General features: G+C 37.8%; 2 protein-coding genes across 9 annotated transcripts in view; one reads left to right on the top strand and one right to left on the bottom strand.

Annotated features, from left to right (window-relative positions):
- Nucleotides 1-5,658, top strand: part of NR3C2 (nuclear receptor subfamily 3 group C member 2) — a 201,622-nt gene extending 195,964 nt beyond the window's left edge. For 4 of the 5 annotated variants that reach the window (XM_068680919.1, XM_068680918.1, XM_068680920.1 and 1 more), the window contains one exon: nucleotides 1,907-5,658. In XM_068680919.1, the coding sequence (XP_068537020.1) occupies nucleotides 1,907-2,062 (156 nt within the window). In that variant the 3' untranslated portion in view covers nucleotides 2,063-5,658. The remainder of the gene's footprint in view (nucleotides 1-1,906) is intronic. The other variant, XM_068680921.1, reaches the window with a different exon arrangement.
- A 4,157-nt stretch (nucleotides 5,659-9,815) lies between these two features.
- The window catches only part of ARHGAP10 (Rho GTPase activating protein 10), a 143,589-nt gene continuing 127,362 nt past the window's right edge, over nucleotides 9,816-26,042 (bottom strand). For all 4 annotated transcript variants that reach the window (XM_068680922.1, XM_068680924.1, XM_068680925.1 and 1 more), the window contains 3 exons: nucleotides 20,798-20,929; nucleotides 19,274-19,365; nucleotides 9,816-10,626 (listed from right to left, as the gene is read on the bottom strand). In XM_068680922.1, the coding sequence (XP_068537023.1) occupies nucleotides 10,538-10,626; nucleotides 19,274-19,365; nucleotides 20,798-20,929 (313 nt within the window). In that variant the 3' untranslated portion in view covers nucleotides 9,816-10,537. The remainder of the gene's footprint in view (nucleotides 10,627-19,273; nucleotides 19,366-20,797; nucleotides 20,930-26,042) is intronic.

The following is a 26,042-nucleotide window of genomic DNA, read 5'->3' as shown; positions in this document are numbered from 1 at the left end:
AAGTGCTTGTGTTCAAGTCATGGTCAAGGCTGTGGGATGTGAGGCTTGGTTTGCCTGGTGTTTGAGGACACAGGCAGGAGGATACAGTGGCTGTATACCAAGAGTTTCCTTCATTTTTGTGCATGTTTGGCCTATTTTCTGCATATGGTATAGGCAAGAAAAAAAAAATTAATGGCTAAAGCTAAACCCTTGAACATCAGCATTTTTTCCTTGAAAACCAAATTATGTCTGTGCTGCTTATTTAGCATGCATCTGTTTTAATTAATTAGCATTGCCTCATGACATGCCAGATCATCAGGAACGAACTAAGCAATAGCAAACAGCCTCTCGCAGTGCTCCATAGCAGACGGTTGTGTGTCTGAGTGGTCCCAGCACTTCCTTGGTGGTGTTCATAAACTGCTTATATGTTTGCCAGAACAGCTGTGAAAGTCCTGAAACTAAGTAGTAAGGTCTGGAGCTGCAGGAAGGTAGTCTGTTGTTGCCCGTATATTTTTATTTCTTTTTCAGCCTTGCCGAGGTACACTTTTATTTGCTGTATCTTTAACTGGGGCTTTACTGCAGAGTACAACTCTGCATGTTCAGAACTGAAACAACAAACTTGTATTTGATAAACTACATAAGCAGAAATGGTGTAAATCCTTTGTAAAGGCAGAAGGCACTGCATTATTTTTGACTTTCCAAACATCAGTTTGCAATTTCGTGTGGAGACAGACAAAAAAAAAAAAAAAAAAGTAAAAATTAACTTTGATTCATGTAGTGTGGTTAAATTTCCCGTAAGGTATAGACCAAAACAAAGACCTGGAACTGACAAATGAGAAGAATAAAACTGGAGATGAGGTAGAAGCCAGACTGTATTGGTGCTTTTAAGATGTGCATTGTTTTTTTCCACACACCAAAAAGCTGATGCTATCTGTATGCTATTTAGTGTTTTAACTTGCATTCCTGTTGCTCTTGGAGACCACCTTTATTAGGATTACGAACAGCTGTCTGTTGCCATTTGGGACAACTATGATATGGTTTCACGTGTGAAAACCTCTGCTGCCCAGAGTAAGCAGAAGGGCCGCTGCTGCTAAGTGTAAGGTACAGCTTTGTTCTGCTGGTGGTCCTACAGTAGTAACTCAGTACTTGAAGTATGATAGGAAAAAAAAGTTTCTTTCTCTGTCATTGAAGGACTCCTTAGAAATTTTTATCTTATCTTTCCAATTCTCAATATTATGCTTAATTTACTGAAAGTGTGCTGCTACCAAAAATAGAGAGCTTTATTAAAAACAAAAAAAACCCTCCTACCTCCCTAAATATTGCCTCTCTAGTTTAATGAGAAGTAAGCAGAAAGAAAAAAAAAAAGTGTAATGTGTATGTATTGAAAATGTATTTATATATGAATAGAAATATCAGATGAACCCTCTCATAGGGACTGTGATGCTATAAAGCCTGGAAGGCCTTGGTGTGACATGGCATTTGTTTCATTCAGCTGCTCTGGCAGTTTTTAAGTTGTGGCCCTTGGAGAGTACACTGAAGTTAACCAAATAATTTGACTTAATGTACATGTATTCAGCTGAAATGTAAAGAGAGTTACAGCAGTTTATAGTTGATCTTTTCCCTGTGGGCAGAAGGCTTTCTTTTCACAGACACTGAGTACCAATAGTTTTCATGGTGGCTGGTTGCTGTTTAATGAAATGCGAAGTGTAATAATGGTAAAAAATCAGATCTGTGGAGGTATCTAGGTTTCTCCGTGTTAGCTGATTTTGAAATGGTGCCATAGCGCTTTGGGAGTTGAATAATTTTGTTTGCCTTTTGCTTTGTTTGTTTGGAAATGGAGTACCTAGTCAGAATAAGGTACCATTTCTTGGTAATAATCCCTCATTATCAATATTTTCCCTAAGTATTGTTTCTTTCTGTGTTTCAGCTTGTCAGTGACTTACTGGAATTCTGTTTCTACACCTTCCGAGAGTCTCAGGCACTGAAAGTAGAGTTTCCAGCCATGCTGGTGGAAATCATCAGTGACCAGCTACCAAAGGTGGAATCTGGGAATGCCAAGCCCCTGTACTTTCACAGGAAGTGATAGAAAATGTCTTAAATGGAAGAACTTTGCCTTAAGTTTCCCTGTGTTATTCCACACCCATGAAGGACCCAAGAAACCATATTTTAAACATGCTATTTACACTTGTTCAGCAGTCTCTGAATAGTCTAAAATCATACGAAGGGTTTGGGGAATGAAAAACAGTTGACTTGGATTTGGCAAGACCTAGATGTTTGGAAATTACCCCATAACCCTAAAGCATTTAGAAAATGTTCCTGTTCCTCTGGATGAAAAGCCATATCTAGTCAATAACTCTTTGATTTTGATATTTTAACAGATGGAGTTTTAAATATGCCATGTAGTTTCTGGTATTGTTTGCTTGTTTTAAAAGGGTTCAAGAACTAATGAGAACTTTTTAAAGCTTACCCTTGGTTTGCACATAAAACGTAAAGTCAATATGGGGCATTAATATTCTTTTCTTGTAAAAAAAAATAAAAACAAACAAAAACTATATATATACACACATATATACACACACACACACAAAACCCTAATGTGTAAAGTAATAACAGAACATTTGGTGTGGAATACTCTGTTATCCCCACCTGTGGCATTTGTTATCCCATGTTATCCCCTCATAGATGATATACACTGTGTTAAGTGTCCATTTACTATTTAATTAAGAAGGATAAGATGCGAAAACAAATGCCCTGGTATCAATTTATAGTATCTATTGTGCTGGCTTTACAAATAATTTTTTGCAGTCTTTTGCTGTACTGTACATTGCTGTATGTATAAATTGTGAAGGACCTGAAATAAGGTGTAAGGAACTTTTGTAAATGAGACAAAAAAAATCTTTAATGGTTAATAGGATGAATGGGAAAGTATTTTTGAAAGAACTCTATTTTGCTGGAGACTATTTAAGTACTATCTTTGTCTAAACAAACAAGGTAATTTTTTTGTAAAGTGAAATGTTCTGCATGCATAATGAACCGTTTACAGTGTATTTAAGAAAGGGAAAGCTGTGCCTTTTTTAGCATCATATCTAATTTACCATCTTACAATATCTGTTGTAAATAACCACACTTAACCTTTTCAGTTGTATTTAAGCCTTTCTATTTTCCTCTATATTTTTTCTCCCTTTTGTCTCGCTTGCAAGTATACGTGATGAGCACATCTTAGAAATCGTGCTTCATATTTCTGTAGGAAACTACACTTGTTGTGTTTGCCACTTTACGAAGGTTTCATTTAACAAGACAAATTACAGTCTCTCCAAAGCTTTTGCCAGCTTAATGATACAGTAAGTTCTTGCCCTCTACTCCCTTTCTCTCTCAGGGGAAGAGGTGAATAAGACATTGAATGATTTTTCTTTTTTTATTACGGTTTCCCAAATTGTTGTTTTTTTTTTTTGTTTTCCTTTGACTACTGGATACGTAAAACATCTTAAAAGGTCAGATTGTGATTTCAGATTGGGGAGAATGATTTCTGATTATGATGAAAGGAACATGCAGATCATTACAGTAAGTACATTGAACAGACTTGTACTGGTGAGAGGGAAGGTAAGGTACTGATACGGGCAGATTAGCTGAGTAGAATTTTTAGTGAAAAAACTCCAAACATATTTAATTTTGTATGAATTTTTTGTAATAATCAGAACACGTGAAAAGAGAGATGTTCACACTACAAGTTCAACTCAGTTGGTCTGATTTTGTCTCAAAAATGTTTTCTGTAGAATAAGACTGCAAAGAAAAACTTTTTGAGGTGATTTTCACTATTTCACAATTTATAAGCAACTATGAAATTTTGGAGTAGAATAGAGGACAGGTGAACTTTTCTGAGGCTCAACTGTTGCTACCATATGCTAATTTCAATAGAATAGTTTTTCAGAGTCCTAATCTATAGAGTTCGCTCGGGGTGACACTGATGCTTTTGAGCTATAATTTGTCCCTTGACCGGTCAGAATGTAGCATTTCTTTCCAGTGGTGGTCTAATAGGAATTATACACCCTTTCTGAGTCCAAATTTTGAGGTGCACTGAAGACAGTCAGTGCTTCTTGTCTTTTTAAATGACACCTGCCTTATGCAATGGGTAATCTGTAAAGACTGTATTCAGAGAGGTTTTTTATATATAAATATATACATACATATATTATTTGCATTTTGGAAGTCTAATTCATAGGCAGATCTTTAAATACTGACCTGCACAGCAATATGAAAGCCAAACTTCCAACGTGAGATACACAGCATGCAGACTGGTTGTTTACAGTAAAGAAACAGTCATACATCCATCTTTTCATTTACTTTTTTTTAAAAGTCTAAAATAGAAAAACTTCAAAGCCAGGTTCTGGGTGAATACAGTCTGCAGCAGCTTTTTATATTAACAAAGTTACTGCCTCCTTTTCTGTCTCAGAGTAACTTTGCTTGAATAAAATAGCAAAGCCATATTCTACACTTCACTGTTAAATGCCTGTCCCAGTCCAAATTGTTGTCTGTTTGCTCCTATTTTTGTACCTTATTACTTTTAATCTTGGTTTGGTACAATTCATAATTCACAGAAACTTCATATAATTAAACACACTAAATTAGTTTTAAAAAGCAATTTATATCTTTATGCAAAAACGTATGTCTGTCTTTGCAAACAACTGTAAGCAGATTATAATAAATCCTTTACTTTAATCACCTGTTGTTTATGAAACCATTCATTGATTATTATTTTTTGCTAGAGATCATTGAAGTAATAGATACAATTGGATATAGATGTTGTAAGAGGCAGTATTCTCTTATCAAGGACACTTAAGCAGAATAGCCATCACTTTTTTTTTTTTTTTTTATCTAAACCTGTGTACAGCAAAAAAAAAAAACTTTAAGTTTTTAGCTACCAGGAAGTTATGTTATTTTGAATTTGTTTAGAATGAAATAGGCATTTGTCTCCTGCAAAATAAAAGACAAACGAAAACATCTTTTAAAAGTGGGCTTCTGTTCATTGAGCTAAATTATTTTGTTGTAAGAACGAACGGGGATATACAGCAAGAGCATTGTATACACAGTTAAAAATGTAAAATAGTGTTAATGTACTGCAGTGCGTATTTCAGGAATACTACACACCGTGCAACTGACCAGTTGCATAAAATAAAATAGAAAGACTAAAGTTTGCAATAGCAAAATCTTATTAAAACGATACTTTACAATCAATAATGCAAAAAGCTAATTCACAGGGTGGTGTTTTTCACTGACTTGTTTAAACATTTATGAAATTAAACAATTCTACAGTTAATGCACTTTTAATTGTTTATTAAAGATTTGACTTTTTCTTTTTTTAGAGCAATGTTTTCAGCTGGAGGTCAATGACTCGATAAGATAGACAGCAGTTCTGAGGCCAGGAAGCTCAGAGGAATGTTTAAGAATTCTTGGAGTTTAAATAGATTCCTGGATGAAAAAATAAAAGCAGCCAGCAGTATGGTGTAAACAGTAAAATCTATGCATAATGATGCATTTATAATTAGGGGTTTGCTTCTGTATGTTTAAAGCTTTTTAAATAAATAGAAAATATTGTTTGGTCTTTATGTTAATGTCTGCAAGTACCTATTTTTCTTTTTCTTTTTTTATACAAATTGTACAAATATACATGAATTAAACTGGTTTGATTGCAAGTATTTCTTGCATTGTAATCTCAGATAGCTGCTGGTGCAGTGATATCCTTAGAAACAAGCTTCTGTGTGCTTGGAAACAATATTAAACAACAAAAAGTAACTAACAATGCAATATAACATCTTCAGACATCTAGCAATTTGTTGTTATCAAAGTTTAGTAATCTGGGCTATAATGCACATACCAAGGCTTCAGCCAGACAGCAGCAGCTCACACTGTATAAAAAGAAATGCCCAACCTTGAGGAGTTTGGTTTATTTAACCTGGGTACTTGTGCTTTCCCAACGGTGAAGTGGTGACGCCATTACATGCAGAAACCACATCCTGCTCAAAGAAACAAAACCAGCAGCCTTCATTAGCCAGATAAGTTTGGCTTCAGGATTGAGGTAACCCAGAGCTGCTCTACCTACTGATCAGAGGTAGGATTTCTTCCCTGGAACTATGGATTGACTATTTTACATATACAAGGTTTCTAAAGTTAATGAATCAAATTGCCTTCTCAAGAGTCAGGTCTCTTCCAATTACATTAAGAAAGTTAGAAAGGGAAAGAAAACTTGCTATGCTGGTTCATTCTGGGCACTCTCTTAAATAGCTGCTGCAAAGTTCTGCATGAAACTAAGTCTGTGGTGCAAGACCACCACTTAATTGCATTTTTTTGATAGCACGTTACACGAACTTTTTATTGTCAAGAATCTTTGCACCTGCCTTCTGTTTGCTGAATCGTCACCAGGAAAGAATAGTAGAGGATCAGCAGTGTTAAGAAAAAATTCCCATATGCTTAGAAGCAGATGTATCTGTCATATGCTGTTCTAGAAATATAAAATGCTATCACTACTTAAAAACAAAATGAAACATATATTCTGACCTCAAGCTGGGACACTGCTTTCTCTCAGGTATCTGCAGATATTGTTGCATACAATATTAATAAGATAGAAAGTAGTGAAAAATACCCTTTCATTTCAAAGATTTTTGTCAGGTAAAACATGCCATACTGTAAGGTGTCAATGCTTTAAATGTAATGTCAATAAGATGAAGTTTTATTTGGTGCTTACCTGTGGTTACTGGAAGTGCAGATGACGGCACGCTGCTGAATTCTCACGTAGGAAACAATGCCCGAGGCACAGCCAGCCCAATAGGTGAAACTCCAGTGAAGATTTCCACTTACTTAAACGTATTTAGCTCTGGTGCATTTACAGCCCACACAAGCCCTCTGTCAGCAGTGGATGGAATTTTCTCATGAAATTGCAAACCAGGTAAGAATGGTGAAATGGGTTAAGAGAAGAAATGAAGGAACAGAGCACTGAGAAAAGCAAAATTCTCCCCAAGTCTTTTCTATGATGCCATTACAGCAGCTCGGCTAGCAAGAGCTATAACCAATGTAGCAGAAACACCTATTTTCATTACAGGCCAGATAAATGAGTCCTGAGATGCTTCTCTCAATCCCACTGAAGGGCTGGGCATCAGAAGGAAACCCGCCATGAAGATCAGGGAGAACATGGGCTAACAACACTCAGCAGTCTGAAAACCCCAGGGAGAACAGCAAAGTGAAAATGCCGCCCGGCCAAGGAGCAGAGCTGAGTGCTGTCCAGTGAGTAACACAAATTCCTGCTCATCCCAACTAGGCTGGAGGCTCAGCTTTTTCATTAATTATTCGGCAAACACACATTAGACCTTAATCCCTGGGCAGAGGGGTTCAATCTCTGTTCCCACAGAGAAACATCCCACAAAGAAAACATCACTTTGCATAAAACATACAAAACAGCTTACTCCTAAATCACCCTCTGCAATTTGCAGCCTGCACCAGGCATTTGCTACAGGGATTCTCAGCTTTTGAAAACTGAGCCCTACATGCCTCTACGCACAGCAACAGGCACAGAGCAAGGGCAGGGGAACCCTGCCCATGGATTAAGCTGAAACTGTACCCACAGTTGTGACACAAGAGCAGTTCCCTGCGAAGAGGACAGGGACAGCCCAGAACCACTGAGCATGACCACTCCTTCTGCCAGGCTAAAAGAGAAAAGCCCTTCAGCTGGCTTTCTCCTCAGCTGATTTCCTGTCCTCCATCCTGCTTCAAGTTAACTCTGTTCTTCCCAAACCATGTTAACTCTGTTCTTCTGCCAAACCATGGAAAAGAAAGACAAGAGGCATGCCCTAAAGCCCATGTTCAGGAAATATAACAAAGGACTGTAAAAGGGACCTGACTTTCTTAATATGATTTTTATTTCTTAGCATCTTAAATCTCTACTTCCAAACAGTCAGTGCGAGGGCACATTTGCAGAGCTATTCAACAGTGAGAAGGATGCCTGAGATGTGCCATGGCTGCTCAGCTGCACAAATCTGTACTCAGCGTTGGTATGACCAGGGTGAAGTGCAAAACCGTATGCTGGGTAGCAGTGACCACAGCTAAATTCCTAAGAGGCAGTGTGGTTAACCTGAAAGCCAGATCAGATCTGGCTCAGCACCACTGCTTTTGGACAAAGTCTGGGACATGAGAAAGTTTGAAATATTATTTACCTTTGCTCAGTGTATCAATTCTCAGTAGAGAAGTTTCCTTCTTCGGGTTCTGCATGGCTCCGGAAGTAACAGGAATCTCAAAACATCTCACCTAAAGGCAAATAGGGTCACAGGGCTGGACTGAAGAGACACTGAGCATGTCTTTTATTCCTTCTCTCTATATCTGCCTTTTTTAACCACCTCAGTTAAAAGAAAAAAAAAAAAAAAAAACGCAGTAAGAACAGAACTAGAGCTGAGAAATACATTGAGTATTTTGGAAGACAGCAACCAGAACAAGAGCTAACATGCACTGCACGTTTAAAACAGCAGCAAAACAAATGGAAGTGACTTATAAAGCCTCTAAGCTTCAAGTTATCGCTGCTTCGCTAGCTGATGAGCCAGCATACCTAGCTGCCACACCTACTAGCCTAATAACAAGGATTTACACTCTCCCTGTTCTGTCAAACATTTTTAACTAGTAGCAATGAAAACTGAATCTGGCCACACAGACAACATCCTGCTTTCAGAATGACTCTGTTAAGGTCACAAATGAGTTCATGCAAGTCCCAGGCGACATGATAACCAGCCAAAACAGCACTTTGCCATGTGAACAAATCTGAGCAAGGAAACCTGCAGTCTCTTGCTGCATGTACTGCTGTAACTATTTCCTTAATACTGTGTCAAGAAGCAAATTATAGAACTGGATCTCCTTTACAGAAGTCATCTTCCGTGCTTGGGTCACTCAGCCACTGTGCCAAGACAAGAATTGCCTGTGGCAGAGAGTCACTGCTCACATACAAGGAGAATTCACAAAATGAAACTCCTCCAAGCTATGAGGTTTAGTGCTGGAGAGCAGTACTGTCTTGGCCCACCATTGCTCCATCTGGAAATGATTTGTGCATACTCCAACGGTCTATACAGTCTGGGCAAAGGAACAAAATAATGGTATGAAGTTAAATCTTAGGGGGAAAAAAAACACCCCAACCTTAAGGCAGCATTAGCCATTAACTGATTTACTAATCACATTAGTTATAAAAACTTGCAAGTGAAGTGAGTATCTGCTGTAAATGACTCAAAATCCACAGAGTCCAATCTAACAAATATCCGAGCCTGTACTAACATGCCACCCTGTCAGATTTTCCTGCATCCACTCCTCTGCCTCCCAGAGGGTCTTACTTAAAGGAGAGTAAAATACAAAGATTAATGACAAACCGCACGTAGCATTTTTATCACAGGGCACAGATTTATACACCACAAGATTTCTGGAAGCTTTTTTTAAGATCATAGATAACTCTCTTACTACTCAGATAGTTCTACAAATACCGAGGCAGCTACTTGAGGACTCTGATACTGTGAAGTCTCATTAAGACCTTACAATCTACAATTACGGGGGAGGAAGAAAGGAAAGCTCAAGGAGGAGCCAGACAGATAGACAGCAGATAAAATGCACGATGCCTCCAGGATGCACAAGGATCACAGCCAGAGATTCTCTTTTCCTTTTGGCTTATGCTTGCAGTTGCCTATTTTGAGTGACGAAAGTTCCCCATCCATTTTAGAGCCTGTTTGTGACTGACTGCAAAAAGCTGCCAATAATTATTTCATGTCATAACTTACAGAAACAGAGCAAAATATTCTCCAACGAAGGAATGACTGAGGTCAAATAGCAAATGACATTTTATTTCATTTACAGTGATATTTTTGAGTAGCAAAGGAACCATGACATATAGGAGCCTGTAATAAAGGTTCTTGTGTCTTACCTTTATAAAATAAATGAAGTCACACACATAACATAAATGAACGTATTCTTTGAAGACATCTGAAAAATGTCATGTCTTGATACCTATCATTTTACTTACCAATATGTCTGTTCCATATTGTCTGTTCCACTTTGAAATATAATTTAAGTGTCAGCACAATAGCTTTTTTATCCAACAGTGTTTTCCAATCTCAAATAACGTTCTGTTAAAAAGGCTGGATACAGACGCATAATCTCCAGGACACTAAGTTTTTAAAAATTATCTTCAACTGATAGCTGAGTTACAGATCAACCAAATATTTGACTTAAAATGCTAGAAAATGCTAGTTGTCTTGCAAACAAACATACCGCTATGGTTCTTTACAATTGAAAAAAACAAAAACATTAAAAAAATTAAATTATCCCACCATCCAACTGTCCTGTCCCCACCCATTCCAACCCTTAAAGAATCTTTTGTTTCTAATTCATATTTGGCAACACTTAATGTCTTTATACAGATTAGGATCTTCAACCCATAATCAGGCTCTTCGTTGATTAAAAGCAGTCACAAAAGTAGAGAGAAGTGACTATAACAAAAATCCATGGATACCATGTACACCTTCTTGGCGTTCAATGCATAAAGCTATAAAAACTGAACATAATTTTGTGGAATAAGTCCTCTCTTGCCATTTAGAGTGCCTTCTAGCCATCCTGGTTCTCTGGAAAATTGCACTGTAAAAGAAAGGGAAAAAAAATACTGTATCTTTTTATGCTTGGAATAATACTCTCACATTTAGCTCCATGACACTGTGCAATGCATCCATAAAAACATCCAGTCTCCTGCAATCGCCAGATTGACAATCTGGCTAGGAAAAATGATGAGGATGGTTAACTTAAATACTTGTAGGATCTCCTGCTTTTAGGTACAGAAGATTACATTAAAGAAACAATTAGCTACTGGAACTTGGAAAGGACAGGTTTATAAAACAAAATCTAGAAGCTTTGGGAGAATAATAACTCCTATCAAACAGTTGGAAACAATTTCTGAATCTGGGAGCAATGCAATACCAAAAATCTGTCTTGGGCAGAAGTGGTGGAAGCCCAGAGACACAGGAAAGAGTCAGATCTCACTTTAAGTATCATTTCTCCACAGAGTAGGGCTTCTATTGGAAAAGACCAATGAACAAAATCTAAATCATTCTTCTGGTTACATTGTCTCTCTGAAATGCAAACACATCCTGCTATTCACAAAACATGAAGGAAAGGCTTGAAAAGGCAAGATAAGCCTTGCCTCTTATTGCCATCCTAAGTATTTGCCACTGCAGGTACGAACGTTAATGCAACAATATCCATGAACATAAATAAGAAAAGTTACAGCTCAGTCTCTAAATGACCCAGAAGTACTTCCGTGAGGAACAAACCCCAGTCTGGCTTCTTATGTATTTCTGACCTCATTTGACAGGAACATAAAGAAGCATAAGCCTCTTTTTTTTTTTTTTTAATAGACTAAAAAGTTCTCAAATCCCCCTATCAAATTTCTTATAAGAACACAGTTCAGGTATCTACTTACCTATACAATTGTAAGACCCACATCTTTAGTGACCTACAATGTTCTCTACCATATTAATTTATCCTCACAGTGGTTCTGAGACAGACATTGTTTAGGGAAATGATCAGACAAATGCTGCAATATGCTGCCAGCCATGTCAGTGTTTTATTTAAAACACATTAACACGTTGGCAAAAGATATTTGTAGCCTTCTAGAAATCAGGGAAGTAACAGTTAAAAGAGAGCAACACGTTAAGTCTCACTTTCAAAAACATTAAAAGTTTCTAAATTTGACCACCTAAAAGATGTTTTCCCTTATTTTTTCCCTGCGTCCTATCACTGCCAGGCTGTGAAGCTAGAAGCTGTGCTCAGAAACCACAGCCTAAACAACAGCTATCTCTGCAAGGGACTTAAACATTTAGAAGAGAAAACTGTTATCAAATGATACCGAACAAAAGTCTGAGCACATATTTATAATGAACGTGCTTGATAGAAAGATTCCCAAGGAAAAAGCACATCGAAAATTACCTTTTAGGATCTCTGCGCACGCAGTGACTTACAGTAACTTACAATACTATTAGTAATTAGCAGGCCCTCCTCTCCCTTTGTCATTTTTATTCCATGATTACAGAGTACACACGCATTTAGAGCTGCAGTGCTGACACCACCACAAACCTCCCTCCAGAAGCTCTAATTCCACCCTAGCGAGCAAAGACGCCAGCAGCTCCAGCGGCAGCCCAGCCTCTCCCTAAAGTATCCCTTGCCTGCAGAGCACATCTGTTTTACAGGAAAGAAACTCCCCAAAATGGCAGATTAGAAAGAAAATCAACCAGAAGTACTGCAACTAATTTCTGCTTGTCCTTTGGAGCTCAACCCAAAAAATGCTTGAGCCAATTTACATTAACAAGAGGATAAACATTACTGGCATGTTAGTTTCTATGAACCAAAGCCTGTTAAAAGCAAGGGTAGCTCTCATCTGAAGAGATCACACTGGACAGGACCCTAAAATTCACCCATAGGAGAAAATGATCGAAGTATACAGAATCATTTGGCTTGACACAGCAGCAAATTTCAGAAGTATTTTCTAAACGAGTTTGCTAATGTAATAGTGAACCCCTCATACTACAGCACGTCCAGATACTCAGCGTAATGGCTGAGTACCTGGACTTGAGCAAAAAATCCCACTGTCACCCTAAAAGGCCAGACATAGACGGTAGAGCTGAGCTCTGTGCTTGGAAAACTAAACACTACACTTCACTTCACACACAGCTCAGGGCCTCACGACTTTCTTAGTACAAGTGTCTTGTACACTCTCTGAAGACAGAAGAAAGGACTACCACACAGATTACACCTAATATCACCATTTCTAGAGAAAAGCCTTTTTAAAAAAAATGCACCCAGAAGTAATTCTTAATATTCAGCAGCTGCAGCAATTACAAGTTGGGTAAGACTTGTGCCTCCTTTCAAATCACCTCACACATTAAGATACCCGTGTACATCATTGACTTCTGTGGACAAAAGATATTAACGAGGAAGCTAACCAAATGTGAAGCTATTTTAAATTCCAATGATCCTGTTTTTCTTTATCAATTCTAAAGTATAGTGTACAAAAGCACTTGTTTAAGAAAAAAAGAAACCTTTACCAGACAAAAGGCATTACACTATCGCGCACAGCTCCCCTTAAGCGGAGGACAGAGGCTATTTCTGGAAAATAGCCTGCTCAAGAGAAGTGCCCCCTTTCTGTCGTTTCTTCTCTATCAACAACGATGACAGTTCTTAGCACTTTCTCAGGCTTGCCTCATTTAAAAATACCTTGCTGCAGAAACTACACATTTGGCCTTAAAACTGCTATTCATTAGTTGACCAAGCATCCTATAGGACTAAGTCATATGTTGGCTAGAGGAAAGGCTTCTACAAGGAAAGAAAAGGAAAGGAAGGGAAGAGAAAACACTTGTAGTGTAGGAGATAGGGAGCAAAGAGCTGACAATTACATATGGCACAGCAAGGTGTAACGAGGGCATAAGACTGCACAACAAGAGCAATCAAAGAACAACCATCAAAGCCCAGAACTGTGGAAGTAGCAGCAGACTTCAGAGCCCTGGGTGGGATGACAGCTTCCTCAGTACCTGCTGCAAGGCCATTTGAGCAGCCCAGTCTCGCTCTAGCGGAAGCAAACTGTACACCAGTAGGACGTCTGACTGTTAGTGTGACTGCAAGTGCTACCCAGCAATTACCCCAAACGCAGGAGGACAAACAAAATCAACAGACTTTCAACTTGCAGTGATCTCTAAGTAAGGCTTCTCTGATTTCATCTCATCAAGAAACACGGAAAGATTAGCTTGGCCTTCACAGCATTCCTTCTTACTTTTCTGTATTCTCCACAGGAAATAGCTTCGACATTGCCCATGTTAGATTATCTAACTGTGAATAGATAACATTTGCAAGCAGCTCTTCCCAGAGACACAGTGCTGACAGACTTCCCTACAGCAGACACTGTTCTGCTTTGGCAACTCAGAAGTTTCCTGGGTCCCCAAAACAAAGGAAACCAAGACTCATTTCCACAGCGGAAATGCTAGGTGCCACTAACTTCAGCAGGACTGAATCAGGCACTGAAAAACCTGTTTCCTTTGTGGAAACTAGCTGTGTTGGGAGGAAGAGGAAAAGAGGAAGGAAACCTAACGTGCATCGTGCCTGGCACAAGAGGGCCTCCCTTTCTGATGGACTACTTTACCAAAAATGTAATGCCTCCACAAGCTTCATTTTGTAGGCAACAGAAATCTCACTGCTAAAACCACTGCAACACCAAAGTACACCACTATAGAACTCAATCCCCTTGGCCATTTTTTCACCAGGAGATTAAACTAAAGACCTGAGGCTTGGGACTTAGTCGTGAGCTGCCTCCCATCCCATCTGTCAGCTGAGCATCTCTGACAGTCCTGCACACACACCAGCTACGAGGTAATACACATCTGTTTAAACACCTCCCATTTCAACATTCAGCTCTCCATTAACATTTATCTTCTGGGGACCACTGCTTCCACAACACTGTCGGCAGGAGGAACTCTTCCCTTCTCTGTATCAGGCAAAGTCAGACTGTAAAAGGTCAAACTGCCTTCGGTGGCTTTTCAAAACTTCTAGCAGTCAGCAGGAATTTGGCAGTACTTATCTGGTACATTTTACTGGTGAAGCTGCAGTTTTAACTTTCAGCAGTAGTTCGAGGTGACTTATCTCTCAGTGGTATGGAGGGATCTGAAAAGGAGAACATCTGTCCACAGCCTGAACACTCAGTTTCTCTGGGCGTAAAATGGAGATAGTTAATGCACATGAATGCTCCTAAGTGCTTTGAAATCCACAGATGAAAGGAGTACAAAGAAGTGGCTTTATTCTCATTTTTACTTCAACAAAATAATTATTTGCACATTCAGTGCAATATAGCATTTTGGGAGTAGTACTTTTCTTTGATGTAAATCCTTCATTTGTCAATACCACAAAGAAAGTCCAGAAGCCACCGTGTGAATAAAAGAGAAGAGTGTGCCTTGGAGTCGAAACCAGGCAGATTAACTAAGGGTGGCACTTAAGTACAGTAGGAAAGATAGAGGGGGATAACAATGGCTGCGTGAACACTGATTTTGTGTTCCTACTGCGCTTGGTAGCGACAATGGATGTCACACCTTTGTTAAGGAAAATTACTGTAACAAAAAACTTTCTTGGTTTTCCCCACATTCTCTCTCCCCTAAAATGTTATTTTAAAAATTGTGAAAAGCTTTGATGAGAGCTATCTTGACAAGTTTTCAGGAAACCTCACTGTAGAACTGCTAGCGATACTGACAAGGAATTTTGTTGTGTAAACAGCACTTACCCTATCTAAAACACTTCTCCCCAGTGAAATTCCCATTTCTAAGCAGTCTCTTTTAAGAACCAGAAATAACACTTGGCTGCAAGGCTGGCAAAGTTTCAATGCCAGGCAGTCTGATTATTCTTTTCATGATCATTGGGAATAACTGCTTGAACCAAATATAAATATACGTACGACTGGCGTATGTCTCTCAGTCTCAGATCGTACTCTGCTTCTTCCCATATGTGCCCTTTTCCAGTTGCAAAGTCTTCAAGCTTTGCCTCTAACCACCTGAATTATAGTGTTATGTGCTATCAGTAATATAGACTGTAGCAACTGGGAAATAAAGATATTGGCACGGCCTAAGGTAAATTGAATTGAAGATGGAGGGGAAAAAAAGCAGTGGATATTGTTCAGATTACATTATTCATTTTCTTACACAATTCAATTAAATAGAAAAGTTTTCTTTTTTCTTTTTTTTTTTTTCTTACCGAATGGTGCCTTTGCATTTATATTTTGTAGCACTTTAATAACAAGACTGAGATTTGGGTTAGCACAATGTGCATGCAATAAAAAAAACACCTCAATATGCAAATATTCGGATTCTGTACAAATTCCTATGAGGTGAAGTAAAGCTCAATATAAAATATTACTAAATCTAACCTTGTCAGCCTGCAAAACCAGTATTTTTCCCCCACTTAGATAAAGGAAATGGAGGCAGGAGTAAAGGTTAAACTCTTCCCTGCTTGCACCAATATTACATTTAGTAGCTATGACAGGCACAAGACTGTACCTCACTAAATGCCATTATCCTGTCTCAGGCTAGAGCAGCCAGAAAGATTCATCCAGGATAATAACAGAGAGAGAACTACTGCAATCAACATCCACAGACCAAGAGAGACAAAGCAGAAGAATGGGAAAAGGAAGTGAAAAAGTGCAAGAAACAAAGCAGAACAGAGTGAAGAGAAAGGAAAAAACTCAACATACAAACAGTAAGAGATGAAAGCGACAGGATTAGAAAAGTGAGACAGGCGGGGTGGAGAAAGGAGAGATGGATAAAATCTTCACTAATGGAAGCAGCACTTTTTAGCAGACATTAATTTAACAGTTACTTTAATGGTTGATACTAGCTGTATGTCAACTTGATTGATGCGTTGTCACTTTGATAGTTAAGGTTATTGGTAGAGCTGCAGAATTGATGTATTATTACTTTAATTCTTCATTTGGGGGCTTTATTAGGGCATATGGGAATTTAAATTGAGTAACTGAAGAACCTGAATTGATTCACTGGAATTTGATTCTAGCATAGACACAAGGGTGTCTAATGCAAAAAGAAAAGGCCCATGTGAAGGCACTTCAGTGGTTTCAAATATGGAGGCTGGTCTGCACTTTTAATGGGAACACCTTTTCATAGTGACAGAGCCTATCCATAATAACCTACTACAAATTGTTATGGAATGAATATTTAGTTATTACATATGTCCAATTACTCCCTTTATTGCTTGCAGGCTCTCCTCCTTTTGTCTGCCAATCCACAACCCACCCTATGCTGGAAGTGCTGTGGTGCAAGGACATCACCTCTAAAATCAGCAGGAAGCAGCGGAATAAATCAAAATAAATGTATTTAAGGAACCATGATCTTCCCCATTGGAGTCTACAATTAGGATTTTAAAATGCAGTCCAACCTTATTTTACTTGAGCTTCTAACCTTATTTGTAAAGATGATGTGGAAAAATAGAGTTGAAAAATCTCTCCATGTGCTGCCAAAGAGATTAATTCAGTACTTGTTCTTGGACAATCTGAGACTCTAGTTGAAAAGCTGTAAAGGTTACAATGTACCAAAAACACGGTAGCTTTGCTATAACATCTAGCAATCTCTTTACACAAAAAAGAATCTCAACATTGCTGTCACACAAACATGATACAGAAGCAACTGCTTCTTGCAAGACTTTTTTTCTCCAATGCCAGCACAACAGGTGTACAACCTTTAGTGTCCTCCATTAGAAATGCCTGTCTTTTACATACCAGATCTTTTCCTCTATGCACCAGATTTTTTTCCTGTACACAAATTTTACGTCTGCTGAAGATCCCTATCAGTCATGTTTTAAAAAACTTAAATTAAAATAACTGCTGTAAGAGACTTTAAAAAGAGCAATCATTTAGCTAATTCATTTTAAAAAGATTTCCCACCTAACTTGATTCAGACGTGATCTGCCTGCAAGGCAGTTATCTAATAGGAAACACCAAGTATGATTTTCTAAAGTGGGTAGGGAGGAACCTCGCAGAACCTCAGACCACTTTATACTGAAAAAAAAAAGGTGAACTCTGGACTAGGCTTACTATTTATTTATTTGGGAGAAGACAGAGGACAGGAATGTCCTTATGATCTGTCTGCTTTAAATTACGGTTCACAAAGAAGGGGAAGGAGATGTCTATGTTTGTGCCATTTTGTTGTTGTTATGAATACTGAAAAAAGAAGGTTCTGCTGAGCTTTGCTCATTTGTTCCTGCTTGTTAGAAAAAATAGAAACATTCTGTTGGGGTTGTAGGGTAGGAAGAGAAATTTCACATAGACACTTTTGATCCAGTACTAACAGAGTTAACAGGATGCATTTAGTTAGCCTTTTAATGCCTGCAGGTTGATTTTTTCCAGCTGTTTCTGACTGTATACTTTTCTCTTTTTCTTGCTGGATATAAACTGGGAATTTGGGCTACTCCTCCTTACTGGATATCCAAACAAAGATTCTCACATGTGGTATCTGAACAACTGGGCAGTGCATACCCAAAGTGTGTTTGGTCATGCAGAATTAAATACCACTTTACCTCTGGAAAGAACATATCAGATTTCAGACCTAGTAGCAAGTTGGCAATGGATGAGAAGAAAACGGGCATCACTGCAGAATTTACAGATTCTTTAGAGGCAAGTATGCCCCTTACTACACCCCCCTCTGCCTCTAGACAGGCTGAAAGGCTAAAATACTAGTCTCGGTACTCATGAGGATCTTAAGAACGCAATTCACAAATGACTTTGAAACCCTCAGTCTGCACAAAACTTGGATGAGGATTTGGCTGAACTTAAAAGTCTTTTGTTTTTCAGTACAAATGCAACTTATCGAGGCCTCGTAACAAACAACAGTCTTACACTGCTCCTGCTATGAATTAATTTCTGCTTAGAATTATTATTAAATTGCATTCCAGTAACAAGAATTGCTGAATTTGTCCAGGCCCTGTTGATCCATTCCATGCTATCTCTTTCTTATGCAATGGTATGAAGAAACTAAGCTCCAATATCTTCTTCTGTATCTTCAGAATTTGTATTACGGCAGTCACTGGCATAAGGTTTTAAAACTAAAACCATTCCTTGTCAGTTCAAAGCCCCTGTGCAGATGCTGGAGAGTAGAGCTATGGAAGCTAACTGAGGAATTTCAACACAGTCTTGAGCTCAGGAATCACTTTCCTGGATGTTCATATGCAATACTACATTTGCCTCCACAGAAGTTTTTAAACATAGACCTTCATTCTGCAAATTCATTCCTTCTACAAGTACAAACATACATTAGAAGACTAAACATGCCCTTTTCTCTGCAATGATCACCTGATTTACCTGCTTGAAAATCCTTAAGTAGATTTTTTTTTCTTTAAATGAAAGCCTTGGTATCTTACAAAGATAGTCCACATTGAAAAACACAGTTTCATAGGCCAAGATGTCCATTTCTGCATTGCTGAGCAACTTTTTTTCCTACTGCAACACGCATTTAAACACTGCTGAAATATTAAACCAACTGAAAGAGTCTGCTCACCTGAAGCAAATGCATTACCTCATACTGCTCTAATTTACATTAAAGCAGCTTCTATGTACCAGAAATCTTCTGTGTCACTGTTTGCCATCATCAACATGGGCAGAACAGCAGTTATGCCTGTATTTTTATCCAAAGCCATTTAAACAGTTTTGTCAGTTTGTTTTTCATTGCTTTATATTCACTCAATAAGTACTTACCATCTTCAAAAATTGCTCCTATCTGAAATGATAATTCAGAGCTATGTTCTGCTTCACACGGATAAACTGCTCTTGCTTTTCGGTGGGCAACACTGAAAAATGAAATTAAGAAATACAGTTACTTTGGGCTATTAATGACAACACCCCCCTTTCTCAACCATTCTCTCTCCATTCTCATTAGATGACTAAAACTTTAAACTCAGTCTCACATGCATCATCGCAGGCTTCTAATTCATACACACAAATGCCAAAGCTGAAGCTTCACAGCTTACTGCTGGCATTTCTGAATATCATACTTCCAGTTTTATGCACTTATTTTTATGATAGCTAAACGTGACTTTCGACTACAGCTAAAATATTGCCAAGTGCTAATCAGCAGTGAAATCAATAGTAGGCAAAGCACACTATACTTAATTTATAGGCCAATCATTATACCTTCCAAAATGTTTCTTCATGGTCTTTGCAATTCAGCTTTTCACTAACACTGTACAGAAATCTTTACTGAACTTATTTTATTTTTACTTTTTTACAATACATTGTTAGACCACTGAGCATGCTATTTTGTCCTCAACATAATAAGGTTTATAAAACTTCAGATAGTCTTTTAGAGGTGTTATTAGGATGCTCATAATTAACCATTAATATGAATTTCTCCAAAATACTCATTTCTCCAAGTACCATAGGAGAGAACTTTGAATACGTACGTATTTTTGGCACATCTTATTTAATCACGCCTTTGCAAAACTGACAGTTTGTTGCTGCCCTATGCTTTGTTTAGACAAAGCACCCACACCAATAACTCATCTTTTGTTGAGCCCTGGCAACAACAAAATAAAACACTGGGAAAGATTTTCCCTGCCCCAAGAAACTTAGAGTCAAATAGACAATGCAGTTCTGGTACAGAATGTCAACAGTGAGGAAAAATTGAATTTTGTTACAAAGTGTTGGAAAGAATTTATAAATATACACAGCTACTTTATTTTGAAAAGCAAATTTATTGAACTTGTAGGAATAAAGCTAAGACCTTTGAAGGAAGAAGCGAAAACACTTCAAAAGGTGGACAACAGGGAAGGAAGGAAAAACAGGACAGAAAAAAAAGCAGGCCAAAAGAGTGAAAGAAAAGAATGAAACCACAGATAAAGATATGAGAAAGTATTTCAAAGTCAAGAAGGCTAGGATGAGAAACTTAAATTTGACATGGGTGGTTAGGGAAAAAACAGATCTGTATTTAAAAGACACTATAAGCAATATAGTAAGCTAAAGAATCATTGCAGTAGAGAGGGACCTAATCAATCACCTCCATCAAAGTCTGTTTGCATTGACCAACAAATCACTGGCTCAATCTAGGTGCCATCTACAAGAAGGTGCTTAAAGGAAAAATAATACAAAGTAGTCCATTATTTTATTCTGTAGAAATTGCAAAGGCTGCATTTCCTGATTTGAGATAACCACTTAAAAAAAAAAAAAAACACAGAAAAAAGGAAGCAATTAAATAACCAGCAAACATTGAAGAGTGCATCGTACCTTTCCACTGCTCTGTCACTCCCAGTGGCAGGATTAGGGAAGGAGAAAGCAGATGGTGTAGTGTTTGTGGCAGCTGAGTTAGTGCTTGGAGTGTTCATCCACGAGACCATCGATGGGCGGCTTTGACCAGAACTAAGGTGAAATTATTTCAAGGCAGAATTAATGAGGTGAATAAAATTCCTTTTCATACTAAAAATGTTTGAATCTTTATAACTAGACTAACAAGTTAGATCCTCAAACTCAAAACCAGTAACAATGCTGAGGTGATTTTCCAGACATGGTCATCAAGTTTCTGCATTTCCTCCTTGAAAGCGTTTTTCCTATATGCCCTACATCCTAAGCTAGGACGAATTACCTGAGATGTATGACATAACCAATAACAAGGCAAAATTCCACATTCCTTATCTAATAAAGACAGATACAATGAAACTGCATATAGCAGGCTATTATTTGAGCTGCCACTTTGTCTTTACAAGTTTTGACGAATCTATTTAAAAATCTTCTCAGCGCTGTACTAAGCCATGTGCAACTGGAAGATTTCAAAAGAGGCTGCAGCTGTTACAACACTGGGATCACGATGCTGGCTCTGGAATGAGATCTTGTTCGCATAACTGCACAGGTACTGCCTCAGTGACTGTCCTTGTGAGCACGCTGTTCAAAAACATGTTAAATTAATGGCTGAATTTATAGTTGCTAAAAGAGAAGAATAAATAGCTGCTAAAGCAGCTAAAATCACTAAAAAAAAATATACAAGGTACTTTCCAATATAAACGATGCTCCTAGTCCTACAACTTAAGAAACTAAAATGTTCCAACACTGGAAGGCTTTCTTCCTCTGTATGGGCAAAAAAACAAATTATCTAAAGACTTCATACCAACATATCTTTGGAGCTGGACTTCAAGCAGTTTCCAAGCAGAAACAGAATTAAAATGGTTCACACACATCTTCCATGCAGAAATCATCACTCAGAAGTATGGACTTCACAATACAGCATTTATCAGCTAGACTTATTCCAAGATTAACCTTTTAGATAGTATAAATCTGCCAAGTACCACCAAAATCTGGGAAAACAGTCAAGAAGGATTTGATGGGGGTGTAAATGCACACCTAATCAAGGTGAATTGACCAGAAGCCAAAAAAAAAAAAAAAAAATATAAGCAGTCGCAGTCACTCCACTTACAAATATAAGAATAAAAGAATGCAGGAAATTCAACTTATGTAGCAGATTTTCATCTTCTTACTCATTGGGATATTTAATTTCTAGAAGAAACGATCATTTTTTTTGGCTTGTATAAAGTGTTTTACAAACAAGCATAACTTTTACAGACTAATTCTGCTAGCCAATATAGCTCATTTTCATTCTAGCAATTACAAGGTTAAGCAGACATTTACTTTGATTATTAATTTTTAAATTTACTGCATCATAAAATGATGAATGGCACATTCTTTATTTAACAAGACAATAATTTTTAGTTTGGATCTGTGTCAGACTGCATTTGGATGAAAACTGGAATTCAAAGTATATGAAAACAGCATTCTGCAGTTAATTCCACTAATAAAAATGAAACTTAAATGTCCTGGCATCACAGTGAGAAGGGTTTATCAAAACATGTTCTGCTTTTAAAACTATCAGATTTACCAAATAAAGGAAGGAATCATAGGTAGTAAACTGAATGAAAAGCTGGACTGTACTTACTAGAAACATATTTCTTGCTTATGTTTGGGAAGAGGATGTCTATTCTACTTAGCCATTCTTAAATCTTGCACTACACATTTATTTACATCTTATAATAATTATGTTCTTTTGAAAACCAGCATCTGCCTAATTTGGGGTTTTACTCTTACTTTAACATGTTGTTTTCTTTCCATTTTTATGTAGTCATTGAAAAATATTCCCTAGGTAGAACAAAAACCTTCAACTGTAAGACTTCGTTTGAAGATAACAAACAAAAAGTAAACACCAGCATTTGTATTATTTGTTCCAAATAGTGCAGATAAAAACACAATTTAATGATATTTCAAGGTTTATAAAATTTGCTAGAAAGTAGACTATTTGTCCATCATTACGCATAAAATGTATATGTGTAAAATTAATTTTATCTCATTAGAATAGGTGAACCTAAGACAAAAAGGGTTTTCAAAAAATGAATAGCAAAAAACATTTCCTACTTGCATAGACTAAATGATTGGAGTTAAAGCAATCCTGATATTTAAAGAAAGATCATTTCCCTTGTGCTTTTTCCCTTGTCTCTTCAATTCACTCCAAAATTGAGACTGGGTAAAGCTTGTTTCTGAAACTTGTAAAATTATAGAAAATAGAAAAAAAATATTCCAAATGTAATGCCAAAGATTATTAAAGCATCACCAATTCAAACTGATCACAAGTGAAGAATATTCTTCTATAACTCATACCTCAGATTTGGCATTGTTTGCCTTTCAACAAATGAATATGAAAACCTTCTATTTATTAGCTATTTCTTTGAAATGCACATCATATTTGTCTGTGCAACTTACATGATCAGCTCTAGAACAACACATACTGGCCATGTTTTAGACACCAGATTAATGATTTCAAAATAACATTCAGAACCCCCTACCAAAGATACCCTGTGATCCAGGAAAGCAGCAGTCATTCGTAAGAATACTTAGAATATCACAGCTGGTTTCTCTTTGAAACAGGAAGGGAAGAAGAAAGGAGAGATGGAGGGAAGGATCAGAGAATGTGTGCAAAGAAAGGAAAAGAGGATGAAATCAAGTGTTCAGATCCATGTCATGGCACATTTATTTCTCAGGTTACACAGACTCAAGAACTACAGTAACAGTAACCTATCAGCTAGCAAGACTACACTGTCCTTGTCAGGCAGCATTATTTAAAAATGTGGAAAAACAGGCAGATTTTCTACTAATTCTGAGCAACTTCAACAGAGGAAAAACCCTCCAGACGTGCAGGTACGTGAAGCCCTGGACTGCTCCCTCCCCCACTTTTTGATTAATTCACTTAATACATTTCAGCTGTAGCAAAAGCACTGCAGTATGGCTCCTCAATTCGCCTGTCACTTTCAGCTCGTGGTTACAGATCTCTTGATCATGGTCTACGATCCAGCAGGGGAAAAAAACATTTTTCATCAGAAATAGTTTTACCATGTTGAGAAAAAGAAGAAAAAAAACCTCTAATGGCTTTAAATATTAAAGCACATTCTAGAGTTTCAACTCTTTTTTTTTATTTACTGTACTTGGCTATCTCAGGAACCACTTAATTTTATTATTAAAACAGAAGGTTTTACTCAATAGGAAAAATCGGTTCCAACATTGTGGTGTGTAAGCAACACCGAGTAGAACTTCTTTTTGTCTCCTTCAAAAGATTCTTGCAATAGCAAAGTTACCTTGCTGTGAAGGTTTGCAAGCCTTGTTTATCAAGATGATGATAAATTAGAAAGTACTGTGTATCTTATCATACAGCATCTCAACTTTGAGAAGGTATGTTGAAGAAATCCATTATCCTAAGGGCTAAAATGAAGGCAATGCATTTCTTGTGGGGAAAGAAAAAAAATCCTGACATAACCATCTCTCTCTGAGAAAAAATGCCATTGTTTGGCACGGTGAATGTTGGGAGAAGAGAGGAGGGGGAAATGGCCCTACTGAAAATAAGCTAGAGATTTTGTACTGATATTCAGAAACAAACTCCTGAAAACAAGATTTTATTGGATGTGTAGCTGGCTGGTTCCTAAGGTAACACAGCTAAAGAGCAGCCTCTTATCTTGAGAGCAAGGAAGAGACTCTGTGAAAAGAATCTACACTGCAACTCTTCAAGAAAAAATGTTTGTTTCACAGAAGGGTTTGGCAGCCCCATGGCTGTCATATCTCAGTGTCTGGCTGACATAAACTCAATGAAAGCATTCTTAAAAGACTTGATTATAAAACGACAGGTATTGGCTATTTCTGATTCGATATGCAATCCAACACTCTCCATCACCAGACAACAGTATTCCTGCATGTTAAAACTCATATGCCTTGGTGAGAATGGGAAATAGAAGATTGCAGGGACAAAATTCTAGAAATTGTAACAGTGGCAGCAAAGCTGGAGACAAAGCAAAAGGACAGAATTTCCTGATCCATGACCACTCCAAAAAGAAACTCCACTCCCAAATGTAAAATATGTAACATGCACTCGACACTCCTGATCCCACGTTTATACAGAACACATCAGCCAACACTGAAATAGAGGCTTTGTTAAACTTGGCTTGTGAAGTCTCAGTAAAGCAGCCAACATATTAGCGAAATGATCTTTCACGCCAGTCTGGTAAATCTGAAGGTTACGTCTCTACAGCAGCTGTCCTAAACTACAGCATTTTTAAATGATAATTCAGACAAAGCAAAAAATGAAGCATGTGCATATGTAAGCTTACAGCATACTGTCCCTTTTAGGATACTAATAAAAAAAACCTGGGGGCTGTGTTTCCTGGAATAAATAAATAAATAAATAAAATGGAAAAATAAAAAAAAAGGAGGCAAAAAAAGGATACTTCAGCTCCTAGTGGTTGTGTCCACATTCCTCCCTGCTGTGAGCACACGTACTGCTTACCTGGCGCTCACCCAGGTGCTGCTGTCAAGCCTAACTGTCCACATCCAGCCCACTGGAAGACAAGGAGATGGCAAAACCTATTTTGTGTGACCCACATGACTAAGTCACATTATGCCTATTTCAATGGAGCTACAAAATCAGGGCTATTGCTCTGCTTGCATGACAAAAGGATACAAAAAGAAGTGCCTGCTTCACTTAAACCTGCTCTCAGTCTGCTGAATCACTGAAGAGGTGGCGGCTGAACAAAACCAAACTGCAAAATAAGCACAATGAGTGAGGAGCACTGCCACATACCTGGACTGTGCCTTCTGCAGCTGTTACAGCACATCCCCTTACTAAAAAAAGACTACATCAGATATAAAAAAGTTTTCAGCACATTGAAGGTGAAGTCACTTATCATTTTTATAAAATTGCAAATTCACAGCACTCCCAGAAAATACAAAAATAAACTGTTTCAATTTCAAGGAGACAAGAGATGATGCAGTCTACAGGTGTAGATATAATAAGGCTGATGGGAATTCATCCAGCAGTCGAAGAAAACGAGTAACCACCTCGAAGACTTCTGTTACGTTCAGAACACCACTATTGCTATCCTGTCCTCCCTTGCCATCTTATGGCTCTTTGAACATTTGTTTGCTCACTGGGAACTTGAATGGCCTGAGA

The sequence above is a fragment of the Anas acuta genome, chromosome 4, assembly GCF_963932015.1.
Source record: "Anas acuta chromosome 4, bAnaAcu1.1, whole genome shotgun sequence".
Taxonomy (NCBI): Eukaryota; Metazoa; Chordata; class Aves; order Anseriformes; family Anatidae; genus Anas; species Anas acuta.
The sequence above is the reverse complement of the archived record's forward strand: the minus strand, read 5'-3'. Positions and strand labels throughout refer to the sequence as shown.